Below are 21,774 nucleotides of genomic sequence, written 5' to 3' on the forward strand. Positions count from 1 at the left end.
ACCCTGCCTCTGGCCTGGTTCTACCTCTGACCTCCGGTCTCTGACCCTGACCTGCTTCTGGCCTGGTTCTACCTCTGACCTCCGGTCTCTGGCCCCGACCCTGCCTCTGGCCTGGTTCTACCTCTGGTCTCCGCCTATGTCCTGACCCTGCCTCTGGCCTGGTTCTACCTCTGACCTCTGGTTAGGGTGACCAGATGAGAGGAAGAAAATATAGGGACACATGGGGGGAGGGGGTCCTCCAGCGGAGCAAAATATCAGGACAAATTGCGTCCCGACCAAAGATTGCTCGGGACGCGGGACAAACACTTAAATATCGGGATGGTCCCGATTTTATTGGGCCGTCTGGTCACCCTACCTCCGGTCTCTGACCCCGGCCTGACTGTGACCCCAACTCTTACTTACTAAACCTGGCTCTTGTGATTCCTCTGACTCCTGCTCAGCAAGTATAGTCCCTGACGTGCAGATCCTAGCTGAGCTGTGAGGAACACTAGGCCAGTCTAGTCTACGCACCGGTCCCTTACGCAAACCGACGTTAGCCACATCCATTCCTAAACAAGGCCTTGTCCACCAGTGCAAAAGGCTGTGTGGACATCCTTATTTCAGTTTAAACCAAGCTTGGTTTGGTTCATCTTAAATCAGATCAGGAGTCAGTTTAAACCACTCTAATGCTGGCATGAGAGCAAGCCCCAGTGTGGCCATGAGATAGCTGTTAAGTTAAACCATTGCCCCGCTCTCCTGTAGATAAGGCCGCTGTGTTGCGCACACAGGCTATGTCTATATGACGAGCTAGGGCTGTGATTCCCCATCTCGTGTACCCAGACTTGCACTAGTGCTCAGTAGACTAGTGTGAGTAGAAATCGCTGGGTAGCCATACCAGCACAGGTCGCAGCACAAGCACACACCCACTGGGTGTGTACGCCGCACGGCTGAGCCAGGCCTCCACTGCTGCTGGTCTTCTGTTTACACTCCCACGAGCTTGGCCAGGGCTGGGGAATCGCCGTGTGGACGTAGCCATGGAGTGGCACCGAAGTAACGAAAGGTGTGAGGTGAAGCCCATTGAGTTATTGCAGTTCCAGTTGCCGTGTAGACAAGGCCTCCGCTAAGCCAGGACAAGTCTGTGTGCAGACTACGCAGGGCTGCACCTCAGCCTGCACGACGCACGGTTTTCACATGGGCCGGGGTGTGATTTCCCACTGATGTAATTCAAGCAGTACAGCCCCCTAGGGCGTATGCAGGTGTAATAGTCTAAAGGTGTGTACAGCGATGTGGCCCATCCCCTCCACTACGGGAAGAGCGATGGCACCTTTCTGCCGCTAGAACTGCATCCCCACTCTTTCTATCTGCGTTTCTGTACCCACCAATAGAGCGGTGAGTGTGCAAGGACTGTGTGGAGATTCCAGTGGCAGCATCTCCTGCGCCCTGCTGCTGCACTAAGGAACAAGCTGCCTGGGTTTAACTGAAATTGGTTGGAAAGTGGACTTGGTTGAAGTGGTGCAAGCCCCCGTGTAGACACGCCGATTTCAGTTTTAGAGTGGCTTACTTCAGGCTAGTTTAAACTGTAGTTGGTAAGGAATCAACGTATGCTAAGTGGTTACTGGAGTCAGAACCTCCGTACTGGGCTTTGCACCGGTTTAACTAAACTACTGTCAAAACAGCCCTGTAGTTAAACCAGGGCAAGTTTGTGAGCCTACCAGGCTGTAGTTACTGTGGGCCTGATCCTGAGCCCACTGAAGTTAGTGGGAGCTTTTCCATTGACTGCAGTGAGCTTTGGCTCAAGGCCCTAATCGGGGAGCACTCACTACCCAGTAGCTCAGGAACGCGGAGAGGTTTCTGCTGCCCTAGCTGGAGGCTGGGTGGACCCCACAGGGCTCTTCTGCTTCTCCTAGACACTGCTGAGCAGGAGGCATGGAACGGGGGCGCTCCTGGGTGTTTGAAGGTCACTTCCAGCTCACAGTGCAAGCCATCTGCTTTGCAGAAAGGGTCTTCAATACACTCCGTGGATTAATATGATTTTAAAACTAATTAAAAGGGTATTACCAGCAAAGGGGATAAGAGTTTGGACAGGCGTGTATTAGAGCTGCTAATGCCAAGCGTGGAGTCCCTTCAGCTGCACTAATCCACTTGCTTTCACAGCAGAAGTGAAGCAGGGTGCAGTTAATCTTGCTGGCCGGGGAATTTTTATCAGAAGGGGATCTGTGTAGTATTTGATCTGTGGGACCGGACTCACATTCATTCTGTAAAGCTTAATAGATTCAGCTGGGTTTTGCTGCTTCTGTCCTCTTTGCGCTTCCCGCTAGGCTGAAGAGAACCTCTTTGAATTGGGGAGAGCTGGGGGGGATCTGCTAATGCAGCTAATGGTTGTAAATCAGAGAGACTTCTCCGCAATGGCGTGGCAGCCAGAGAAAGGAATCAGCGCAAACTCCCTGTGTGCAGAATACCCCAGGGTGGCTCAGACCCTGCCAGCTACATGCACTGACATATTCTCCTCCGGGAGCCAGCAAGTGTCACCAGCTGTTGGGCACTGGTTGAAATAGAGGGCGCAGAGAGGAGAAGAGCCTTTTGTGGTCACTGAGCTGTGCCCAGACATTACGGTGCTGGGCGCTGGTACAAAGCCCGTGGGTAGGTAGAGGAAGCAAGGTTTGCAGCTCCGGTATCAGATCAAGGATGGCTGAGGTCAAAATGGCCAAGCCCTGACCAGGGTTACTGACCGCATCTGGGCTTCACCCTGACTGACTTTCAAAAAACCTTCAGAATCAACAAAGCCGGTCCCACCCACAGGATGGGGAGCTGTACTTGGGAAAGCAGTGAAAAAGGCTTACGAGTCATGGTGGAACCATCTAAACATGAACGCAGAGTGTGATGCAAAGGCCTAACAAGATTGAATGGTAGGAAGCTGAAGCTAAAGATATTCAAACTAGAAATAAGGTGCAGATTTTTAAGTGAGGATAATTAACGATTGGAACAATTTACCTAGGGATGGGGGATTCTCCATCGCTTGGGAATCCTAAAATCGAAACGGGAGATCTTCCTACAAGACATGTCGTAGCACAACCAGAAGACATGGGCTTGATGCAAAAATTACTGGGTGACGTGCTGTGGCCTGTGCTGTCCAGGAGGCCAGATAAGTTGATCACAATGGCCTCGGAATCTCTGAATAATCTAGCCTGGGATCAAGTCTCTTCTTAACCTTCTCTTTGAGCGAAATAGATGGAGCTGCTTCAGTCTCTCACTGTAAGGCAGAATTTTTCTTGTGCCTTTTCTCTGCACGCTCTCCAATTTGTAACCGATGGTTTGAAGTGTGGACACCACGGCTGGACAGTGTCTAATAAGAATCGTGGGAATCGTGCATGCCCAACCAGATTAAGGTGTTACTAAAACCCTTGTTTACTGTATTACAACACTAAACACATTGGTGCAGGTTTGGGTTACGTTTTCGCTGGCAATTACCATTGTAACAACCATCCTTTAAAACCTTGTATTAAATACACACAAGAAAAACACAGTCAAAGTATTTGAAACATGAAGTTACGTAAGAACTTCATTGCCACGATGCCCATGATTCCCTTTCCCTCTGGTTGTCTGGAGTATTTATAGGAAAACTCTCCTGCAGGCCAGTCTCTTTAAATAGCCCTAAAGCTGGAGCTCACTGCCCTTTGGGGGAGAAAGGAAAAGTTCCAGGAGATGTTCATTTTTGCCACTGTGGATGTTGTTTGCTTTAAGGCAAAAGAAAACAGGCGCGAAGACATAGCACGGAATAACGAAAGCGTTGTCTGTCTGCTCGCCTTTCTCGCCTGCTGGCCCGCTGGGGAATTCCAGCACACGGTGTCCGTCTTAGCTCCTCTGAGCCCTGGTAGATGTCTGCCTATGGCAGGCTGTCAGAGCGACTGCGTTAGCTGCCTCTCCAGTCTCAGGGTCACCGCAGTGTTGCAGGATTTAGGCGAGCCTGGCAGAGGTTCTCTTCTCTGGTTCTCTTTCTGGTCCCCTCCGGTCAGGTCAGGGCAGCGAAGGCGTTCGGATGGGATGGTGGCTCCCAAGGTCATGGTGTGTCAATGTGTGTGTCTGGGGAGCTGGAGCTCTGAAAGGGCCCACGTTGCTGCATTCGTTGGCCTTTGTTGCTCCGGGTTATCTCAGCGAATCCTCCCTTCAGGATTTCTGAATCAGGATTCAGGATTTCTGATTCCTTCTCCTGGACTCCGCTCAGGTGACTCTGATGGCAAAGTCCCTGACCCATTATGTGAGCAGTTTGCTGGTTCAGGGGGCGGGGGAGGCAGCGGCCACAGGTGAGCTAGTCTCGGGCGTCAGATGAAGAGGATCTGTCTCTGTCAGGAGGAAGTGTCCATCTCGGTGTGTGCGTGGGGGCTGGGGTTCCCAGACAGTACAGTCTCGAGCTTTTCCTGGTGGGCTGCAAGATGATCCACGCTCTGTGGGGACCGTCCCTTGCAGATGGCTGGAGAGCACTGTGTCAAGCCATTGTCCTGACTGAGAAATGACTCCCAGGACTGCATTGATGTCGTCTCATGTCCCATGCGCTGCCCTGTCTCCTGGGCCCTCCCTTCCAGCTGTGTCTGTGCTCAGGAGAGGCGAGGAGCCAGACAGTCGTGTCTAGGCTTTGATCAGGAAACGCCACCAAATTGATAATCAGTGGGAGGGGGATGCCTGGGGGGTGGGGGCTCAGAAGAGCTGAAAGAAGCCTCTGTCGTGTGCCTTTGCTAAGTGCTGACTGGTAGGGGGCGGGGGCGGCTCTGATAGCCAGGGGAGGAGAGGGATTGGTTAGGCAGAAGCTAGGAGTCGGGGAGATTTCCTAGTAGGCTAGAACAGTCTTCCAAGAGAAGTGGTGGAAACTCCATTGCTAGGCTGGAGAAGCCCTTCTCTGTGTTCTGCAGGGAACGAGCTCCGGTCCCCGAGGAGGCGACTGCATGGGCCCTGTCGTCTGTCTCCACCCTTCATGATTCGCTGGAGGTGGAGAACCCCTGGTGTTACACCTGCATTTAGTGTATCGACTGAGCGGCTCTGTGCTTGCCGCCTGTCCCTCCATGCCTTTCCTGATCTCGTTGCAGGGTTCAAAGCGAGTCCTGCGATCCAATGAATACGTCCTTCCACCCGGGGGCCTGATGGAGACTGACCTGGAACTGACTTTTTCTTTACAGGTAACATGCACCTTGCTAGCCTGGATGCAGAGCACCCAGCCCCCGCAGGATCTGATGCTCCATGTACCGCCCCGGGTCGCTTCCCGACAGCAGGGAATTCAGGGAGAACCGAGCAGGAGCCCAGTGCTGATGTCTCTGGGTGCTTTGGTCCCTGCGGGGTGCACGTGTGATGCAGGGAATGCGCAGTCGGGGTCCTGACTGTCAGCTCTGGGCTGATCGCATCTCCATGCCGCATGCCAGCTGCTCTGGGCACCTCACTGTGCCTCGCCCGTGCAGTGTGGGCAGAGGAGATATGGAGGGTAGGGCCTGGGCAGTGCCGGCTCCAGGCACCAGCTGAGCAAGCAGGTGCTTGGGGCGGCCAAGGGGAAGGGGCGGCACGTCGGGCTTTTCGGCGGCAATGCGGCGGAGGGTCCCTGTCCCTCTCGGAGGGAAGGACCTGCCGCCGAAGAAGAAAGCGGCGCGGTGGAGCCGATAGTGATCGCGGCTTTTTCCCCGCGGGCCCCCCGGCCCTGCCATGGCTGGGTGTTTTCCCTCCCCCTGTAGTACCCGCATTTCCTGAAGAGAGATGGCAACAAGCTGCAGATTATGCTGCAGCGAAGGAAGAGGTACAAGAACCGCACAATCCTGGGCTACAAGACTCTGGCGGTGGGAGTCATTAACATGGCGGAGGTAAGCGACGCCGGTAGGGGACCAGCTGCAATGCCTGGGAGCTGGGCAGCAGGAGCTGCTGCTGGGAGCGGCTGGCCCAGGGGCTGCCCTGGCCTGGGAGCTCTGCCCAGCCACCAGCACTGAGTGGCTGGGCAGCGCGTGCGAGGCATCCGTGGGGGGGCACAGGCGTTGCTGGCTGCGTGCTGGGCGGCCGTCACTGCTCTGTGTTTGTCTGCTCGCCCAGGTGATGCAGCACCCCACGGACGGAGGGCAGCTTCTGGGCCTCCACAGCAACATGAAGGATGTGAGCATCCGAGTGGCTGAAATCAGCATCTACTCCCTGTCCAGCCAGCCCATTGACCACGAAGATGGCAGCGTCCCCTCCGGCCCCAAAATCAAAGCCTCGGGTACGTATCTCTCAGCGCAGACAAGATGCGAGCTCTCCTCTGCCCGCTGTCAGCGTAGGTTTCCCCAGGCTCCCCCGAGGCGCCCTGGGGCAGGGATGTGGGGGATACCCCATATCCCTGGGCTCCTGGGCATGCTGGGTGTTTCCCGGGGGCGGGTGGGGGGGATCTGGCTCGGACGTGACACCTGCATTTTCTGGTTTCAGATCGCTCTCCAGACATGGATAACTACTCAGAGGAGGATGACGACAGCTTCTCTTCAGAGCAGGAGGCCAGCGATGATGCTGTACAAGGCCAGGTAAGGGCGGCTTAGCCCTGCTGCTGTGGGGTCTCAGGTCAGAGTGGGTCCTGCCGCCTGTCCTCAGGGAGAGGGGATGCCTGCAAAGCCCTGGGGCAGGAGAAATGGTGCCCCCTTGGCCCAGACCCTCTCCTGCCCTGGGAATGAATGCCCGGGCCTCGGGGGAGCGGAGAACAGGGGCCTCGGGGCGCTGGCCTGCCGCAGCGTGCAATAGGTGACGTCTCGGGGTGAAGGCTGCTGGACCACTCTGGAGCACAGGGCTGCTCTGAGCAGATGTCCTTCGTTGAGCCGTAGATCCCACAGCCAGAAGGGACCGTTGTGATTATCGAGGCTCATCTCCTGCGTGACAGGCCAGAGAACTGCCCTGAACAAACTCCAACTTGAACTAAAGCGTCACTGTTAGAAAAACGTCCCAGCTGCCAGTGCTGGAGAATTCTCTCTGATCCCGGGTCAGTGGTTCCAGTGGCTCGTTACTCACTGGTAAACATCTGCACCGTATTTCCAGTCGGAACTTACCTAGCTTCAGTTTCCAGCCCTTGGACGGTGTTAGACCTTCCTGGGCTAGACTGAAGCGCCCGTTATTAAGTATTGGGCTCCCATGTAGGTACTTCCAGACTGGGATCGAGTCAGCCCTTAGCCTTCTCCTTGATAAGCTAAACAGCTTGAGCTCTTTGCTCTGTCACTCTAAGTCCTGGATCATTCTCGTGACTCTTCTCTGACCCCTCTCCAATTTATCAACATCCTTCCTGAGCTGTGGCACCAGACCTGGACCCAGGAGTCCAGCAGTGGTCACACCAGTGCTAAACACAGAGATAAAGGCCTGGTCTACACTACAGAGTTAGGTTGACATACGGCAGCTCTGTAAGCGTCTACCCTACAATGGAGCTCCCACCGATGTAACGCTCCCACTGCACCGACTCAGCGAGGCCACCCGCGAGAGGCGTAGCGCCTACGTCGAGGTGGTTAGGTCGACGCAGTCTACGTGTAGACGCCGCGTTGCTTACAGCGACTCGTGCTGCCTTTCAGAACCCGTCCCGCAATGCCCCACACGGGCAGGTCAGTCGGTGCACGTGCTCCTGGTGAGGACGTGCACCGCCGTCACGGGCGTAGTGTGGACGTGTGAAACCGATTCGGGGACTGGGTGGCTGTAGGTCAACGTAATTCTGTAGTGGAGACTTGCCCACGTAACCTCTCTGCTCCTGCTCCCAGAGTCGCTGGCTGTGACGTCGGGCTGGCATTAGCCCTTTCAGCTGCAGAGTTGCACTGGGAGCTTGTGTTCAGCTGAGTATTCGCGACACCCCCCAAGTGTGTGGCTGAGGAGTGTCCTGGGGAGCTGCTGTTCATGACACCCAGGCTTCCTCCCAGGAAAGGAGCATGGTTCAGCTGTGGGCCCCACCTTGAGCTTCTCCCCACGAGGCCCTGGCCATCTACTCCAGTACCCCGCTCCGGGGAGCCCACGTCTCCCTTCTCATGGGTGTGGCAGGCTCTGCAATGACAATGGGTCACGTGAACTCCAGCTGGCCACACCAGTTGGCTCCTGGAAGCCTCGGTCTGTTCTTCCCCCATGCCCTGGGTTGGGTCACGGGCAGCTCAGCCTGTAAGCGGTGTGGGGCAGGACACGTGTGGGTCTCAGGTGCTGCACGAGCAGGGTAAAAGGGAGTCCCAGGGGAGCGACCAGGGCGCGCTGTACAGAGCAGTCTGGCTCTGGCCGTGCGCAGTCTGCCAGGGGTGTGGGTAGCAGCTGTCGGGGCATTGGCCAGCTGGGAGATAACAGGCTTGTGCTCCGGCCTGGCCAGCTGCTAGGCGTCATGTCAGAGGGCCCTTCGCTGGCTTCCAGGGGGGCCAGGACCCTTCCGGAAAGACGGGTGCCCCCGGCGTGCTCTGCCCTTCTGATGTGCTGCCGTCTCTGGCCATTTAGGATCTGTACGACGAAGAGGATGAAGTGAGGAAGCCGAAGAAAGCCCGGAGGAAAATGATCAGAACCACATCCATGAGCAGGGTAACGTCTGCATTTCTTGTGTTAGCGCAGCGGGGTTGGGCCCGAACCCTGCGGGAGGCCCAGTATGGAGCCTCCGCAGCACTTCCCCAGCAGGAGGCGCTGTAAGCTCTGGCTGTGGTGGAGCTGCCATGTGCCCCGCTCTCAGTGAGCAGCTGGAGGGTAGCGTTGCAGGGCGCTGTGCCCCGGAGGGAGAGAACCCCTCACAGTGCAGTGATCTCGCCCGCAGGCTGTGAGCGGGGTGTAGCTCAGGAGAGAGCGGCAGCCGTCCTGCACTGGTGTGTGGGGGTGCCCATCCCTGGGGGGGCCATTGACTTGGTCCTGTGGCTCAGTCCTCTCTGCCCTGCTCCCTGGTGGAGCCTGTGCCGCCGTGGGAACTGGTGTGAAGCGTGCGGTACGGCCCATTGCGTGAGGGCAGCCGCGTCCCCTGCACACGCGTCCCTGGCTCAGAGCACTTGGAGGTTTGCAGGGTGCATTCCCCAGCCCTCTGCTCTGCCTGTCCACAGAGCTTCTCTGGCCCCCGGCACTGTCGGAGCCCCTCGCACCTACCCTAACGTGCCCCGGGAGGCAGGGCCGGGCTGTTCTCCCCACTGGACAAGTGGGGAGCTGAGGCCCAGGGAGCAAAGGACCGGCCCCTGGGCACACAGCACGTCTGGCAGAGAGGAGACTCGAACCCAGGTCTCCCAGTGTATTGTTATTATTGTTGTTGCTACCGAAAGCAAAGGAAATCTGGCTCTCCCGCTCCCCGCACCTCCGGAGCCCTCAAGGTCACGTCTCGTCCGTCAGCCTGCCAATGCACACACGTACCAGCCAGGCTCAGCACGGGCAGATTCTGCTCCCACGTCTCCTAGTCAGTGTCAGAGGCCGTCCGGACCTTTGACCCTTAAGAAGGGGTGGCCAACCCGAGCCAGTTACGAGCTCTGCCCTCGGGATGGCTTTGGGGAGGCCGGGGGTTCAGAGGCTGCTTCTGGCTCGTGTGCTCAGGAGGGGAGGGGGCCGGGGGCTGTGCTGCAGGAGAGTTTTCCACATTTATTCCAAAAGCCCCACTAAAAATGGCAAAGAGCTCATAGCACCTCGTGGCCTGGTCTGCACTGGGGAGGCCTGCCGTGGTGTGACTGTATCGCTGGTGTTACACCGGGGCAGACTGCTGGGCCGGGGGCCTTGCTCCAGCCAGCGCTCCTCTCTCCAACCTCGTCAGGGCCTTAGAGGGGCCGGGGGGCCATCTCTCTGCACATGGCCTGCATGGCTGCTTTGCAGAGGTTCCGGTGTCCCCTGGCCACTTTGTTTATGTGTTGTGTCCCTTTTCCCTCCCGTCTGTCTTTGTCTGGGCAGCTATTTGAGTTGGGCCGCGGCGCTCTCTGTTTCGCTAACGACAATAGCTCATAAGCCCGGTGGTACGGACAGAGCCGCTAGCTTGGAGGCTGTGGAGGGGGCCCACCTCTCCCCAGGTGGGGGGGCCGTGGAGCTGTGAGTTCAGCACACGGCACAGTGAAACCAGGGGCGGCTGGGGGGGTAGCAGCTCCCTGGGAACCTCACGCGGTTTCCTCTGTCCTTTCCTTCCAGCAACCGAACTTCAAGCAGAAATTCGTTGCTTTGCTGAAGAGATTTAAAGTGATGGATGAGGTGAGAAAGGGTGGGTCCGTCCCTGTCTGACACATGGCGCCAGCAGGACAAGCACCTTGGGATCAATCTGGGGAGCCTGGGGGCCATGGGTCGGGCTGCCAAGAAATCCAGCCAGAGACACGCAGTCCAGAACAGGGCAGAGCCCAGTTCAGTCTGCTTCCTGTTCCTGCTGCTGGCTTAAGTAGGGCCAGCGGGCCAATCAGCTGCTCCGGGACTCTGCCAATAGGACTGTAGGGGCGGAGTCTCAAACTGGGGCTGAGCATCGTGGGGCCCAGGTAACCAATCATCAGCAGGCTGCCAGGTGGAGGGGTGGAGCATGGCTGCTCCTATAAATGCTGCTGCGGTTGAGACCTGCGGGTCATGACACAGCAGAGTCTCAGCTCTGGTCATTGCTGCCCATAGTAATAATCTCGCTCGGTCTCTGTGTCATTTCTCTGTCGTCACCCGGCGATCGCAGCTCCCTAGTTCACATGCTGTTTACCACACGCTTCCTGAGCGCAGGTGAAAAGGCTAAAGCAGCGTGGACAAATCCAAGGTGCCCCAGCTGGACGTCTCCCCAGAGCCCATTCCCTGCCGGGGGTCCTCATCACCCTTTGCTCATGGGCTTGTAGCCAGTGTCCGAGCCCGGAACGCGTCAGAGTGAGGGTTGCCATGCGGAGAGGGGGCAGAAATGGACAGGGCAATGTGTCGTCACCGCGTTTAGCTCCCGACGTTTGATTCTCGGGGTTGAGCCGGCGGTAGGTAGAACCGGTTGAGGGCGTTTTGCTGGGAGAGGAGAAGGTGTTCGGTTGTGTTTTCTGCCACGTAACCTTCCGTTTCTTCTCAAAGAACTTCAGTGTCCCTGCTGCGAGGCTGCCCTCCTTAGTGCAGGAGGGGGAGTGCGGGAATTGATGGCTCCCAGAGGGTTGTATGGGGTGCAGAGCTGGCCGGCCTGGTCTGGCATGAGCGATAGCAGGGCTCAGTGGAGGACTTCTCAGATACTCCTGCGACTGGTTGTCCCTTTGTGAAGCCAGATCTGGCTGGTTGCTTGACAACGGGCAGGGTATTTTCCCTTCTGCTAGCGGGTGTTTTGGCGATTACTTTGGTGTCTCCGTTCCGTAAGGATACAGTCGGCACAGTTTGTCTGGAAATTACTGCATTGGGGTGGGTCTCAGATGGCTTTGTCCTTCCCGAGTGGTCTCTTGAGCGGAGCAGAGAGTGGCTGGTTTGGGAGGAGTCTGGTGAGCCCTGGGGTTTCCTTGCCAGCGCTTGGTGTCCAGTGAATTTGGATCTCTGCCAGAGAAGGTGGGTTCCAGGCTTCGTTTTGGTTTGACTTCAAGGCCTGGAGACTCAAGCGTGAGGAGGCTGTGGATTCCTAGGTGGCCGAAGGACTCTGCTGTGTCTCTTCAGGGTATGTGATGAGCATGTTATGGGGAGGTGATCACTCACCCACGAACTCTGTAGCTCATTTTGACTGAAGCCAGCCCCTGCCCGGCTTTTTGCCTTCCTCACCGCGGGCTGGGTCGGTCCTGTGTGCGCAGGCTGTGGGTGTTAGTCTGGTGGCTTCGGCGCTTGAACGGGGCTGGAGTTAGAGGCTTGGGCCCTCCAGCCCTTGGACTTCTTCGTTTCAGAAGAGTTAGTCCTTCCCGTGAGAGGCAGAGCACGTACGGTCTTGCTTGGCGGCTGGTTTTAGTGCCTCCCTGGGGGTTGATGGGCAGTCTCTTGTCCCTTTTGTGGGCTGCATTTGATATGTCCGTCTGGAAGACCAAGGCAGGTGTCTTCAGGACAGAGGGGTTACAGCTTTGTGCAGGGCACATCCCAGGGCTGTATCCCCGGAGACAGGAAATTAGCCAGCAGTGATGATGGAGTGGGCACGGAGGAGCGCGTGCGGGGAGGTGTCTACATTAGGGCAGGCCAGTCTCTAACCGCCCGTGGCAGGACGCACGGGGGACTGGCCTCGTTTCCCCCGAGGCAGGCCCAGCTGTGTGAAGTTTGGGAAATGGCAGCGTGACCAAGTTCCTGCTGCTGCAGCCCTGGGTAGTGACTGTGAGCAGCTGCAGGGAGCTGCGCTCGGGCCCCCGCCCCTTTTGTCCCTCGGGTGGCTCTGTCCTTGCTGCTCCAAGAGGACAGGCAGGCCCTGGTGGGGGGATGGCCTGGAGGTGTGTCCCAGAACAGGCCGTAGCCTGGACCTTGCCCTGCCCATGTCAGTGGAGAGAATCCAGGTGCCTGGGCCAGGCTGGGACAGATCAGAGCTGAGATCCCCACGCTAGGTGAGCACCAGCTCCTCCTCCCCTCCCTGCTGACAGGCCTGTGGGACTGCTCCTCTCCGGAGACCACGCAGCTGGGGATGTGGGGAGGGAGCCTTGCTGTTACCTGTGCTTCTCTGCCGCAGGTTCTGGACTCCGACCCGGTGGGTCAGACCCGAGAAGTGGAGGAGGACCTGGGGCTGCTCTACGACAGCTTGGAGGAATGCAACAACAGCGACAGCGGCCCCGAGCTGGAGGATAACGAGAGCGTGCACAGCACCCCCAAGCCCACCCTGAGGTGAGAGCAGACGAGAAATGCAGACGCATCACACGTCCTGCAGCGGGTGTGCAGGGCCAGGCACCGGCAGAGCTCCCCTCGCTGTGCCCCAGGGCCGGGCACAGCTGGGGCTAGTCCCCAAAGGTCAGTTACGCTCTCCTCTACCCCATCTCCCAGCTAGAGCCCCGGGCGGGACTTTCCTTTCCTGCAGCGTCCCGGGTTCCTTGCCGGCACACAGCCAGCAGCTGGGAGACCTGGTCCCCGGGGCCTGTCGCCCCATTTGATTCATGTGCTTGGAAAGGAAGCTTCCCAGGCTACCGCTGCGCAGCACCGGATGCTGACCTCGGACTGGGCAGGCGGACAGGGGAGCTGTGTAACAGCCGGAGCAGCACAGTACCTGGCTAGAAGTCGCATTTCCTGTGTCTCCTGGAGAGCCAGCCCAGAGCAGGACTGACAGACTCGCTTGCTGCCGGATGGGACGGAGGGAGGGGGCACGTGCACTGGTCCCCAGGGAGGAAGGAGCCCTGTCATCTCACCAGAGGCCCTGTCATCCCTCTGTCCCGTGGGGGGGACACGCTGTCTATGCTGCAGCTGCGAGCGACCCCCCCCAGCCTGGCATACAGACTGGCGCTAGCTCCACTCAAGCAAGCGCGCTAAGAATAGCAGTGCGGATGTTGTGGCTCAGGCAGCAGCCCGGCTCTCCCGCTGACCACCCCACTATTGGGAGCATGCTAGCGGGGTCTGCCTGGGCTGGGAAGCAGGAGATGTATGTCTCAGTAGCTGGGGACTTCCTCATTATTCATAGACATGTCCAGTCCCCTGCTGAACCCCGCTGAGCCCCGAGCCTCACATTGTGGCAGTGAGTTCCACAGGTTAGCTGGGCATTGTGTGAACAAGTATGGCTTTGTGTCAGTTGGAAATTAGCTCCCTTTCCGTGTCAGTGACTGTCCCCGGTTCCGGCCATGCTAGGGAGCAATGTACTTAGCTTCTCTATCCTGTTCGCTCTTCTGGGCGCATCTGTCATGGCTGTGCAGCCCTGAGCCCTGCCCTCTCTGCTGACCTCCCAGAGGGTGGCTGCCCATCTCTGAACCCCTCTATTTCTGGGGTTACTCCACAGCTGCACACGCTTTCCAAGGGAGGCCAGCTGAGAGAGAGGGTATGGTATTGAATCACACATCCCCAGGCCAGGAGGGCCCATTGCGATCGGAGCACGGGCCCGACACCGGCCCCCAATCATTCCCGGAGCAGAGCTTTTAGAAAAACCGCCAAACTTGATTGAAGAATTGCCCGCGATGGGGAATCCAGCATGACCCTGGGTGAATTGTTCCAAGGGTTCATTCCTCTCTCTGCTAGATGCCTTACTTCCAGTCTGTCTGTCCAGCTTCAGCTTCCAGCCACTGGATGGTGCTAGACCAGAGCCCTGTTCCCCATGTCAGGACTTAGACTGTCACCAAGTCCCCCCTTCACCAAGCTAAATAGTCAGAGCCCCCGGAGTCTGTCCCTGGGAGCCAGATGTTTTCAGCGTTGGTTTTCGGCTCGTGCCTTTGCCCCTCTGGCTGCCGCAGTCCCTGCCGAGGAGTCTCCGGCGAGCTGCCCACGGTGACACCCACCCAAGGCTCTCTCTGGGGGGTGCCAGGTGCCTTTGCCTCCCACCTCATGACTCTGACTTCCTGAATCCCCTCTTGTGGGGGACTCTGCCGAAGGCCAAGCACTGCCCCCGTCTATTCTCCTTTCCCCGCTGCGTGGTCGACCTGCTCAGAGCGCTGTCGTCGGTTGGGGAGGGGCGATTTCCCTTAGCAGCAGCCGTATGGCTTTGTTCCTAGTACGCTGAGTTCTGCTGGGATTGAACTCCGGCTCCGGGGTCTGCAATTCGCAGGCTCGTCCGACAGGCTTTTGAAGAGATCGCTACTCTCCAGGGCACCGTCACTGGCTTTAATACAGCGCCTCTTTTTCTATTGCCGATTCAGCCGCTCCGTTATTAAGCTCTTGGATGAAGCTGGGGACATTTTGCTCATAGGCTCAGCAGTGCTGCTCTGCCATGTGGAAACAATGTCCTAGATGTCTTGGGTCACGTTCTGCCTCTTTGATAGCCACGGGCCAGTAGGTGTTGTCGTTTTTGGCCCCCTAGTCCTGTGCCCTGGGCTGCTTCTCAGCTTGTTTTAGCCAAGTCTTTAGAATGCGTTGTCGCAGCTGCCAGCCCTTTGGCTGCACACCACATCTGTTCAGCTGTGCTGGGATTCCTGGATCTCCATCAAGCCCCCATTTCCCTCCAGATCTGGGACTCCAGATACCAGCTCCCTTTGCCTGGAGCTCGGGCCTCCACCAGCCAGCCACGTCTTTGTCAGCTGATTGCTCCATCCTCTACCAAAGCCACAGCAGATGGTGCTGGGAGCCGCCGGAGCTGGCCTGCCTGTGGTTCCTGGCCATTCCTTCCTGTCGCGTGTTCACTGGGAAGATCTTCTCTAGCCAAACCGAGCAGCTGGGGGGGCACTGCAAGAAGAGCCTCGTGATCTCGTGGGGTTCGGGCAGCCAGTGCTCTGTACCCCCAGTCAGCTAGTCTAGTCTCTCGAGCTGAGGTTTGCGAGGGATCTGCCCGGGGCTTGTCTCACCATCATCCACAGCCGACAGCCGGCAGTCTGGAATGCCCATCGGCAGAGTGGCTGCGGGGTCGACGAGTGTCTGACTCTCAGGTCGTTAAGCTCTGGGCCAGGCTGCCCAGGGAGGCAGTGCAATCCCCGTCACTGGCGGTCTCTAAGGCCAGGGATGGTCTGGGGTTACTTGGCCCTGCCTCAGCGCAGGGGGCTGGACTCGGCGACTCTCCGGGTCCCTTCCAGCCCATGTGTCTGAGTGCATTGGTGTAGGTCACCGACCACGGGGGGGGTTGATCTCAGCTTTCTGGTGGGAGTGGGGTGACCTCGGCTCATGTTAAACACGGCGCTGTCTGGGAACAGAGAGGTACTCCGGCACCCCCGTGCGTGGGACGTAGCCCTGGCAGCCCCCGAGAGCCCCAGCTATGGGAAGGAGTCAGACCCAAAGGCTCTGCGTCATCCAGCGACAGGTCTCTGAGGCGCCTGACAGCGCTGCTGTGTATGACGGCCGGGGGCCGTCCCCCTGCTTCGCTGTAGCAGCCCCCTGCCCCCAGGCTGCCCGCCCGCCTGGAGAGCGCCGGTGTATTGCAGGCAGTGCCGCCCCATGGCGTGTTCCCTTCACACCAACACTCCCCCTCTCGGAGCTGCGCGGCCGCACCACCTCCTGGGAGCAGCCCGGGCATTAGCGATCCCCGCCCAGCCTGGGGATCCGCATTGTGAGCCAGCTCCTCCCGTTAGCGATCCCCGTTAGATGTGGATCTGCGCTCTGTGCCGGCTCCTCCCGTTAGCGATCCCCGTTAGATGTGGATCCGCGCTCTGTGCCGGCTCCTCCCGGTAGCGATCCCCGCCCGGCCCGGGCATCCGCGCTCTGTGCCGGCTCCTCCCGGTAGCGATCCCCGTTAGATGTGGATCCGCGCTCTGTGCCGGCTCCTCCCGGTAGCGATCCCTGCCCGGCCCGGGGATCCGCGTTGTGTGCCAGCCAGGAACCCAGCCAGCCCCTAGGCACCGCGGGGCCCGGGAGACATGGCACCAGTCTGAGGTGTGAGCACGCATCAGGCTCCCTCAGACAGTCCCGGTACGGGAGGGCGGGAGTAAACCTGCCCCAGCCCTCCCAGCAGGGAACTGGCCCTTCCTTGGTTCCCAGCCCTGCGCGCCGCCTCCAGGAACCGCAGGTCCCCGACTCAGTCCAAGTCCCCCCACCCCGGCCCAGCGTGAGTCTGAGGGCAGGATCCCTGGGCCCTCAGTGTCGTCCCTTTGCGTCTCAGCTCCCGGCGCGCTCTGGTTCAGCGTGCCGAGGGGACAAGTTTCACCCCCTCCCCTGGGGACACCGGGCCAGGCCTGTGCTGGAGTGAGTGGGGGCCTGTCTGTGGCGCTGCGTGCTGGGAGAGGCTGAGGCGGGCTGAGTGAGGGTCCTGGTGTCCTCGTGTCTCTCATCTCGTCCTCTGTCTGTCTCCTTGTGCGTCTGTCTGTCTCTCCTGCAGGCGTTTCTTTGAGGGCGTCTCTCACTCGGGTTCCCAGACTGAGATCGGCAGTCTGCACGGCCAGAAAGGGCAGGAACAGGAGTCCGGCAGCCCTGTGAGTCACGCCCCTGCCTCCTCGTCCTCCCCCGGCTGCCAGGCCAGTAGCCTGTGGCCTGGGATGTCCCACCGGGAGCCAGGCCTCCCGGGGAGGTGTCTGTCACCTGCAGGGCTCACTCTGCGCTGCATTTCCTTCTCCTTTTCTCTCTTTCCTGGGCGCGCGGACGTCCTTTCCCAGCACAGCCGGCCGGAGTAGGAGCGCTCTCGGGGGGGGGGGCCCTGTCGGGGGGACAGAGGATTGGCGCGAGCTCTGGGGTGCAGGCTGCCCCACGCACTTGTGTCTCCAGAGGCAGCCAGCCCCACATCCGGCTGCCCTGGGACGCTCTGGTCTAGACTCTGGTTCCCCCTCCTCAGGGACAAGCAGAGAAGCGAAAGGCTGGAGCTCCGCGGGCCCTGGAGGAGGTGGGCGTGGAGGTGGTAACCGCGGTGAGTGTCTGTGTGCTGTCAGGCTGGCGGGCGGCCACGGCTGAGCTCGGGTTGTGTGGCTGGCTGAGACTTTTGGGGGGTGTCCAGCACCTCAGTGTCCAGGGAACGAGCTGTCCCCTCAGGTGGGGGGCGGGGGGAATGCTGCCAGCGGGGGGGCAGGGGCAGACGTGGGCAGGGAGCTGAGGAAGGATGGTCCAGAGGAAGGATGGTCCACAGGCTCCCAGTGGGCCCCTCACAGAGCCTCTGGGCCCCCATCTAGTAGGGCCGACAGCCCGGCCCTGTGAGGGGCCACACGGTGACAAGCGCTCAGGTCTCACGGCGATGGGGTCAGAGACGTGCTGTCGCTAGATGGTGGGGGGGCAGGGAGGAGCCCTGCCTCAAGGAGACTGGCTGTGGGCCCATCAGCACCTGGGAAGGGGTCCCGGGCCCCTGGTGTGTCTCCTGTGTCCAGTGACTCTGTGTCCCCTCAGGTGCTGGAGGCGGAGGAGCCCTCCCCACGCCCCGGGGTGGCAGAGGCAGCCGGGCGGGAGAGCAGTGTTGACAGGCTGGCCCAGCTGGCCAGCGCCGGCAAGCCCGAGCCCCCAAACGCTGTGTCGCCCAGGTAAGGCAGCTCCAGGCTGCAGTCCCGGCCTGCACGGCTGGGCCCACCACGCTGTTCTCTGGCTAGGAAAGTGCTGATGGACCAGTCACAATGGGATGATGGGGGCCTGGCCACGGGGGGCCCTGCCCGGTCACGGGTGCAGCTGGCCCAGCCCCAGGGGGAAGGAGGGGGAGGACGGGGGCCCTGCCCAGCCCCGGGTGCAGCTGGCCCGGCCCTGGGGGTGGGGATGACGGGGGCCTGGCCCAGCCCCGGAGGGGGAAGGACGGGAGCCCAGCCCGGCCCGGCCCGGCCCCAGCTGTTGTGGTGGTGTGGGGACAGTTCTGGCTGCCCCAGCCTCTGCAGTCCCAGCTCTGGGGCCAAGGCTGCTGCAGCGTAAGCTCTAACTCCCGGAGATTCTCCCCCTGCAGCAAAGCTGAGAGCAGACAGGTGTGGCGGCCCCGCAGCACCTCCATGAAGGACCGGCAGAACTCGAAGGGGCAGAGCGACCGCGCCAGCAGCCTGGACAGCGAGAGCTCGCCGGACTCGCGGCACAGCGCCCAGGTCAGAGTGCAGCAGTGTGCGTTGGTGGCATTCCTGCCTCTCGCAGGGTGGGGGGCATGGTGGGGTGGTGGGGCTGGGCCCCATCTGCTCGCAGCAGAGGCAGTGGGTGGCCCGGTTTCCTGCCTGCGGGACCCTGGCCCATGTGGGTGGAGAGGCGTTGGAGCGGGACAGTGGCTGGCCTGTGGGAGACCAGGGGATCCCTGCAGCGTTTGATCCTGCCTGGTTGTGCTGTCTTAGGTACCCCGGAAATCCGTCTATGATCAGCTGAACCAGATCCTGATCTCAGACGAGCAGCTTCCGGAGAGCATCGTCCTGGTGAATGTCGCCGAGTGGCAAGGGCAGGTGAGGAGGGAGGGGAGCCGGGCTGCACACCAGCTGAGCAGGCTGCCTGCGGGGCCGTGGGAGGGGGCCGCCTGGCGCTGGAAGACGGCCCCAGGAAATAGAAGGTTTCCAGGCTAGGGCCAAATGTCCTTTGTCCTCGCTTGGGGGCAGCCGCTGGAGAGCAAGACTGAGATTAGCATCCACGCCTTAGGAACGATGTACTACACGACAGTGCAACAGGCGACCAGGAGAGAAGGAGAACGCGTTCCGGTTTATTGAGAACAAGGAGATCCCAGCTGGAGAGGGTAAAATTGTTGATAACGGGGCGGAAAAGGCAGAAGTGCTAGTGACGGTTTCCGTGCTGGATTTGTAAAGGAACCAGGCTGACGTGCTCGTGTCACACGTGGAGGACGTGCGACGTGCTTTCCAGTCCAGCAGTCACCGGGGAGCATTAAACACCATCTGCCAGGGATGAACGTTTTTCAAACAGCAGCCTGGAGAACTTGTACCCAAGAGTCTTAAAAGAGTTGACTGAGGAGATCTCTGAGGCTAATTTTGAATAAATCTTGGAATAGCAGGGAAATTCCAGACGCCCGGATGAGGGCTGATGTTGGGCCAATATTCCAAAAGGGCAGGTGGGATTAGCTGGCTAGCTGTGGGCCCGTTAGCCCGACATCAGTCCCACGCAGTGGCATGGAAAGGCTGAGATGGGATCCGATTGCTAATGAAGGACAGGAATAGAATTAATGCCAGCCAAGGTGGGTTTATGGGGAACAGGTCTTGTCCAACAGCCCTGATCCCATCTCTGATGGGATTCCAAGTTTGGTTGGTAAAGGTAACGGCAGAGATGTAGCGTAGTGAGACTTCGGGACGGTGTTTGACTCCGCTCCACGCACGGCGCCAGTTCACAGACCTAGCGCAGCCTCCCAAGAGCCCTCGTTAAACGAGCTGCCTGGCAGAGCTCGCCCGCAGTCGTCCCTGGCTGGGCATGTTTCTGGCAGGATTCCTCAGGGCTCGAGAACACTGGCAGGAGATAGAAATGGCTGCTGTTGCGTTCCGGGGAGCTAGCGAGACGGAGCCGGGAGGTGATTTTACCTCTGTCTCCGGCGTTGGCACCGCGGCCAGGTCTGGTGTCCGCCATTGCAAACGTGGAGGGGGCAGAGAAGAGCCGTGGAAACGGTGGGAGGGCTGGAGACTGGTCCTGGGCTGCTCAGATTGCTACAGGGGAGACGGGGGGTGACTAGATCCCAGTGGGTAAATGGGGGAGAAAATGCCAGGGCCGAAAGGAACGTCAGGGGCCCCTCCACCAGCTGGGAGAATGGGCAGGCAGTTCGGAGCGATCACATCCCGCTGGAAACGCCCTGCCCCCATGGGAACGGAGTCTCCGCTCCCGCCTCCTCCTGCCGTGCAGCACAGCTCCCCGAGGGCCCTGGGGCAGGGCCTGGCGCAGATTCCCCCCAAGAGAGGGACGCCGCTAGAACTGCTCCTACCCGGTGCTGGGATCCAGATGAACTGGAGCCACTGGGGGGAAGAGAAGGGACGTGTGTGTGGGCTCGGGCTGCCGTGGGTCCTGCGGGCTGGGCTGCCTGGAGCTGGGCTTCAGCCCCTGCCTTCTCTCTGGTTTTGTCTCGACAGTACCTGAGCGAGCAGCTCCAGGCGCACAGACAACCCGTCGTCTCCACCTGGTCCGTGGCTGACGTCCAGGCTGCCTTCAACACCATTGTCGCCCGCATCCAGAGATAGTGCGTGCAGCCAGGCGGGGCAGGGGGTGGGTGGAGACTGGCTCTGGGGGCGAGGCCTGACCCTGAGCAGCATGGGGGAGGAGACTGGCTCTGGGGGTGGGGGAAGGGCCTGGCCCAGATGGCACTGGAGCAGGCTCAGGGACGTGCAGTGAGGGAGGGGTTTGAAGGAGAAGCCCATGGGTGCTGGGGGGCTGACTGTGCACCATGGCAGGATTGGGCCCTGAGTGCATGGGCTGGGAGCAGGGAGGGGCTGCCCAGCTGGGTGTTGACACTGGACCCTAATGATGGCGGTGTCAGTCTCAACACTGAGAACTCCTGGTGCTCCCCGTTAGCCCCTTCGCTGAGCCGCGAGGCAGGACACAGACCTGCCCCTGGGGAGCTGTGCCCTTCGTCTGGGCTGCGTGGCCAGCCCGGGGCTTGTCTCCATGGGTGGCATCTGTCCCGGCCCCTGCGTGGCTCTGGGTCTCTCAGGGGTTTCTCTTCCTTCTGCAGCTGTAACTGCAACTCTCACATGCCTCCCCCAGTCAAAGTGGCCGTGGCGGGGGACCAGGGCTACCTGAGCATCGTGCTGCGGTTCTTTGTGGAGCAGCTGGCCAGCAAGACCCCAGACTGGCTGAACTACCTCCGCTTCCTCGTGGTGCCACTGGGTAAGAGCCACCCGCTGGGAGCCCCGGTTCTGGGGCCCAGGGCCCCCCAAAGGCAGCCCACATGGGGGAGAGGAGGCAGCAGCCGGGGCGTCGGCAAGCTCCACTCCCAGGAGCAGCCAGCGTCTCTTCCGGCTGCGTCACTTCTTCCGTCTCCTTGGCAGGCTCACACCCGCTGGCCAAGTACCTGGCGTCTGTGGATGGGAGGTACAGTGCCCTCTTCCTGGACACGGCGTGGAGGGAGCTGTTCAGCCGGGCCGAGCCCCCCAGCACAGGTCAGCAGCAGGGGCGCCCGGGCAGTGCCAGCTCTGGGCTGTGCGGGCAGCTGGCGGTGCGCTCACCCCTCCCCTTTGTTACCAGATTTGCCTGATACTTCGGGGTTCGCTCATTTATTAGGGTTACTCTTGGGGCGGGATTCTGTAATTCTCTCAATGTGCTGCTTGTGTCACTGGGGTTCTCATACGGAGCTCTACTGCTCCCTCCCAGTGGAGCTGTCCTGCAGGACCTCGGTTCCCCAGGGCTGGGTTCTTCCAGCCCCAGAATCAGACGAGAACACACACGTTAACAGAGCGTGTCTGAGAGGACCGGGTTAATCCGCACTCCCAAGCTGACCCCTTATATGTCCCTGGACTCAGCAGGCTGGGTCGAGCTGCACCTCCGAGCTGCCACCCTCATACGTCCCGGGTTCAGCACGTCCCTATCCCCACTTTCACATTA

The 21,774-nt window shown here is 59.9% G+C and overlaps 1 protein-coding gene across 1 annotated transcript in view; it reads left to right on the plus strand.

Annotated features, from left to right (window-relative positions):
* LOC112116447 (phosphofurin acidic cluster sorting protein 2-like) overlaps positions 1–21,427 on the plus strand; it is a 31,064-nt gene extending 9,637 nt beyond the window's left edge. Inside the window, exons 2-16 of the mRNA XM_024213930.1 lie at positions 5,058–5,147; positions 5,691–5,816; positions 6,040–6,202; positions 6,406–6,497; positions 8,416–8,496; positions 10,057–10,116; positions 12,488–12,639; positions 16,688–16,781; positions 17,138–17,209; positions 17,680–17,810; positions 18,218–18,350; positions 18,588–18,692; positions 20,307–20,413; positions 20,906–21,060; positions 21,222–21,427. Of these exons, the coding sequence (XP_024069698.1) occupies positions 5,058–5,147; positions 5,691–5,816; positions 6,040–6,202; positions 6,406–6,497; positions 8,416–8,496; positions 10,057–10,116; positions 12,488–12,639; positions 16,688–16,781; positions 17,138–17,209; positions 17,680–17,810; positions 18,218–18,350; positions 18,588–18,692; positions 20,307–20,413; positions 20,906–21,060; positions 21,222–21,427 (1,767 nt within the window). The remainder of the gene's footprint in view (positions 1–5,057; positions 5,148–5,690; positions 5,817–6,039; positions 6,203–6,405; positions 6,498–8,415; positions 8,497–10,056; positions 10,117–12,487; positions 12,640–16,687; positions 16,782–17,137; positions 17,210–17,679; positions 17,811–18,217; positions 18,351–18,587; positions 18,693–20,306; positions 20,414–20,905; positions 21,061–21,221) is intronic.
* Positions 21,428–21,774: the final 347 nt, after the last annotated feature.

Source organism: Terrapene carolina, unplaced genomic scaffold, assembly GCF_002925995.2.
Source record: "Terrapene carolina triunguis isolate 2854851 unplaced genomic scaffold, T_m_triunguis-2.0 Scaffold132, whole genome shotgun sequence".
In the NCBI taxonomy this organism is placed as follows: domain Eukaryota; kingdom Metazoa; phylum Chordata; order Testudines; family Emydidae; genus Terrapene; species Terrapene triunguis.